Source organism: Fulmarus glacialis, unplaced genomic scaffold (assembly GCF_000690835.1).
Source record: "Fulmarus glacialis isolate BGI_N327 unplaced genomic scaffold, ASM69083v1 scaffold33146, whole genome shotgun sequence".
NCBI classification, from domain to species: Eukaryota; Metazoa; Chordata; class Aves; order Procellariiformes; family Procellariidae; genus Fulmarus; species Fulmarus glacialis.
In genome coordinates, this window is record NW_009219338.1 from 79,007 (window position 1) to 82,305 (window position 3,299).

General features: G+C 56.9%; 1 protein-coding gene across 1 annotated transcript in view; it reads right to left on the minus strand.

Annotated features, from left to right (window-relative positions):
• LOC104078631 (R3H and coiled-coil domain-containing protein 1-like) overlaps positions 1–3,012 on the minus strand; it is a gene marked incomplete at its 5' end in the record, with an annotated part of 7,740 nt that extends 4,728 nt beyond the window's left edge. The window contains 3 exons of the mRNA XM_009580340.1: positions 109–1,348; positions 1,632–1,769; positions 2,883–3,012. Coding sequence (XP_009578635.1) covers positions 109–1,348; positions 1,632–1,769; positions 2,883–3,012 — 1,508 coding nt within the window. The remainder of the gene's footprint in view (positions 1–108; positions 1,349–1,631; positions 1,770–2,882) is intronic.
• Positions 3,013–3,299: the final 287 nt, after the last annotated feature.

Here is a 3,299-nt window from a genome sequence, read left to right on the forward strand (position 1 = left end):
CAGGGACTCTCCTCCCACGGACTAATGCCTTCCCCTCAGGCCAACTCCTGAGCCACCCTCTTTTCCCCAAAGTCGCTCCCCACGGCAATACCCGTGGCAGAACACTACCTCTGCAAAGAGCTCCGCGGTACAGTCGTCCTCGAGGCTGCGCTGCTCGTGGATGGCCGCACTCTCCTCTTTATCGCCTGCAGACAAACGCAGCTCACGCCACAGCACGTCGGCCAAGCCCGAACGCTCCTTGTCCTCCTCTTCTGCCACGGGCACCTTCCCGCTGCGGTTCTGCGCAGGAACATCCACCCAGCGCTCGTCCTGCTCCTCAGGAGCTGATGGGTCGGCACCATGGAGCAGCTCAGGTGCGGCCGAAGGCTCATTTTGGGCTTCTGGGGGGTTCTGGTTACGCTCCACCCGGGCAACGCTGGGGCACTCTTGATCTTGGCTTTCCAGTTCGGAGAAACTCTTGCCTCCCTCCCCCGTGCCGGCATTCACAAAGTCCTTGCCCCGTTCTTCAGGCAGTGACACGTTTCCGCCGCTCTCCAGGCTCTTGGCAGCAGCACAGCTCTTATCTTGGTTTTCCAGCACCAGCGACGTTGCACTCGACTCTGCTGCAGCCGGGTCTGTGCAGCAGTTACTGCTGCCACTTTCTGATAGGGAGGAGTTTTTGCCGCACTCCACCGCGCCGGCATCCCGGCTGTTTTGGTCTTCAGCTTGCAGCTGGCACAGGATTTTGCTCCCTTCTGGTATAATAGTGTTGTCGCAGCTCTGATCTTGCTCTTCTGCTTCAATTGGGTTTTTATTGTGTACGGAAGAAAGGGAATCTGAACAGTCTTTATCCTGACTTTCCTGCCCAGAGAAATTGTTATTATTCTCTAACGACGGGACATCCGTACAGCATGGAGGACATGCATCATTTGTGTCATCGTTACTTTTTCCTGAAACACACTCTTTGCCAGGCTCCTGTTGCTTGCCAAAGGCCAAGGAAACACCACCTGGGCTGCCTTCAGACTTACCCAGTTCCTCCTGGGCGTCCCCGACTGAAGCTTTAGGGCAGCTCTCTTCTTCTTGTGCCATATCCCCACCTGACTCGGTGCCAGCCGCCACCGGGCTCTCCTGCTCCCCCCATTCTGCTTTCTTGCGCATCGCCTTGGGGATGTACAGGGCTTTATCTGGCTTCTTCCTGGGCGGCCTTTTTATCCTGCCAGACCCCACGCAGGCTCGAGAGTTGTCACCGTGTACCTCCCCGCCGTACCGCAGCCTGCCGCCTCGGCCCCCCCGGCCCCACGGCTGCGGAGGTCGCTGCGGTCTCGGTGGGTTGCTGCTGGGTTTTTGGTCGCTGGTCTCAGTGGGCAGCCTGGGACCAAGAGAAGGGCGGGACATGAGTGGGGAGCAGAGGAACCCAAGTAACACGACATTTGCAAAAGAGGGAGAGGAGGAAAAGCATCAAATCTGCATAGAAGTCAGCAGGTAGGAAAAAACCCACAGATCCTCTGCTTCCTTAATGACTGGGACATGCTACTGATAACAGAGACCTTCCTCTGTGCAGAGAAGCACCACACAAACTTTGTGCTTGTAAGCTTGAACAAAAACCCCACGGCCATAGCAATAGAAGCACTGTTACATCTACCACACCGTACCTTACGGCCGAGTGACAGATGACCGTCCTCCTCCTCCATCCTTCTCCCACAGAAAAGCTGCTCAACAAATCCACGTTGTCCACAGTCCGATGGATGAGGTACCTGAGGCGACTGGACAGAGGGGGGAACAGGAGCACTCTGAAAAGAGAGAGGGGTCGGGGGCATCAGCAACTCGCAGGAAGGAAAAGGACAGGAACGTAACAAGAATTTATTAACCTCTCTTCCCCAAGTCATTCCCTGTGTAGGGTTTAAATCCAAGCCCAAAACCCAGACAGGACTTTCTGGTATTAAAGAGCCAAAATCCCTTCTCCATCCTGAATGTCTAGACAGACGCGCTCGCTTTGCACGTAGCACCGGGAGCGTGGGGCGGCGGGACCGCCTGGTCCCCGGGCCTTTGGCTGGGACGCTCATTCCTGCCTGTATCCGTTCTGGGAACGGCTGGAAAGCACCAGCAGAAGGCTGCTACCAGTCCCCTTCCTCCCAGTCTGAGCGCGCTCCAGACACCAGCAACTAAAAGAATATGAACGGATGAATAAACATCACATTCGACTTCATTGGATTCAGACACATTTTTACAATTTCAGTTTCGTTCCTGAGCATTTTACAATTGCACAGGTACTTCCTCTGCCAAACATTTTTAACAAAGCAATGAAACAAATATTAAAGGTCATTACAAGCTGGCAGGAAGCTAAATTAAGCAATCGCACCCCTGCTCCTGTCTGACACCCTCTTTTTGGCCATCTCAAGGGCTTCAAAGGTCACTGGATCAGGGACTAGGTCCAGTTAGATCCAGCCTGGCCAAAGAAAAACGATGCAGCAATCCAAGGCGATGGAGTTCACTGCCGTGGAGGAGGATCCGGCGTGCAGGAAGCCCTCCGCAGAGAGGGGAAATGAAACAGTTTGATTACAAAACTGTTCATTATAACTCGACAGGCTGACTAGTGAGCTAGGCCAGACTGGGACTGGTGCAAAAGCCATCAGCGTCCAAAACAACTCTGCTTGAAGGAGCATGAATGGAGAAGCACGCAGGGCAGAAACCCCACGCCGATCCTCGGCCCGCAGGGATGCTCCTGGCCAGGCTGGAGCTCTGCAGCCAGCCAGGCCCCGCAGCCAGGCTCCAAACGCTGCCGCTCAAACCCGGACGGTGTTTTCACCCCAGAGAACCGATGCAAAACAGAGACAAGAGTCACAAGGTGCCATCGCCCAGGGACTGCCAGCGGGGGCTGCTCGCTGCCGTGGCGGGGCACCTACCTGTGGTGCTGCCCCTGCAGCATGAAGTGCTCCAGCTCCTCCGCGATCCTGCCCACGAACTCATCCTCGTTGGGCGAGAGGAAAACGCCATCCATGCAGCGCAGCGCCAGGGTGGCAGCGGACAGGAGGCCTGCAGAGGGACAGGGCCACATGGAGAGCCGGCTGCAAGCACGGGTGCCCCTAGCACCCCTGCAAACCTGACCCACCCTCTGCGCAGCTGCATGCACCCAGCTGCAGGCCCTGACCCCCGCCCCGTGCATCCAAGGCCCCTGGGCAGCCTGTGCACCCTCAGCACCCCGTGCTGCTCTGTGCACTCTGCTGCACCCCATCCCTCTCCCTGCACGCCTCCAGCACCCTGTGTGGCTCTATGCACCCCTCAACTCCCCTGTGCAGCCCTAGCACCACATGCTGCTCTGC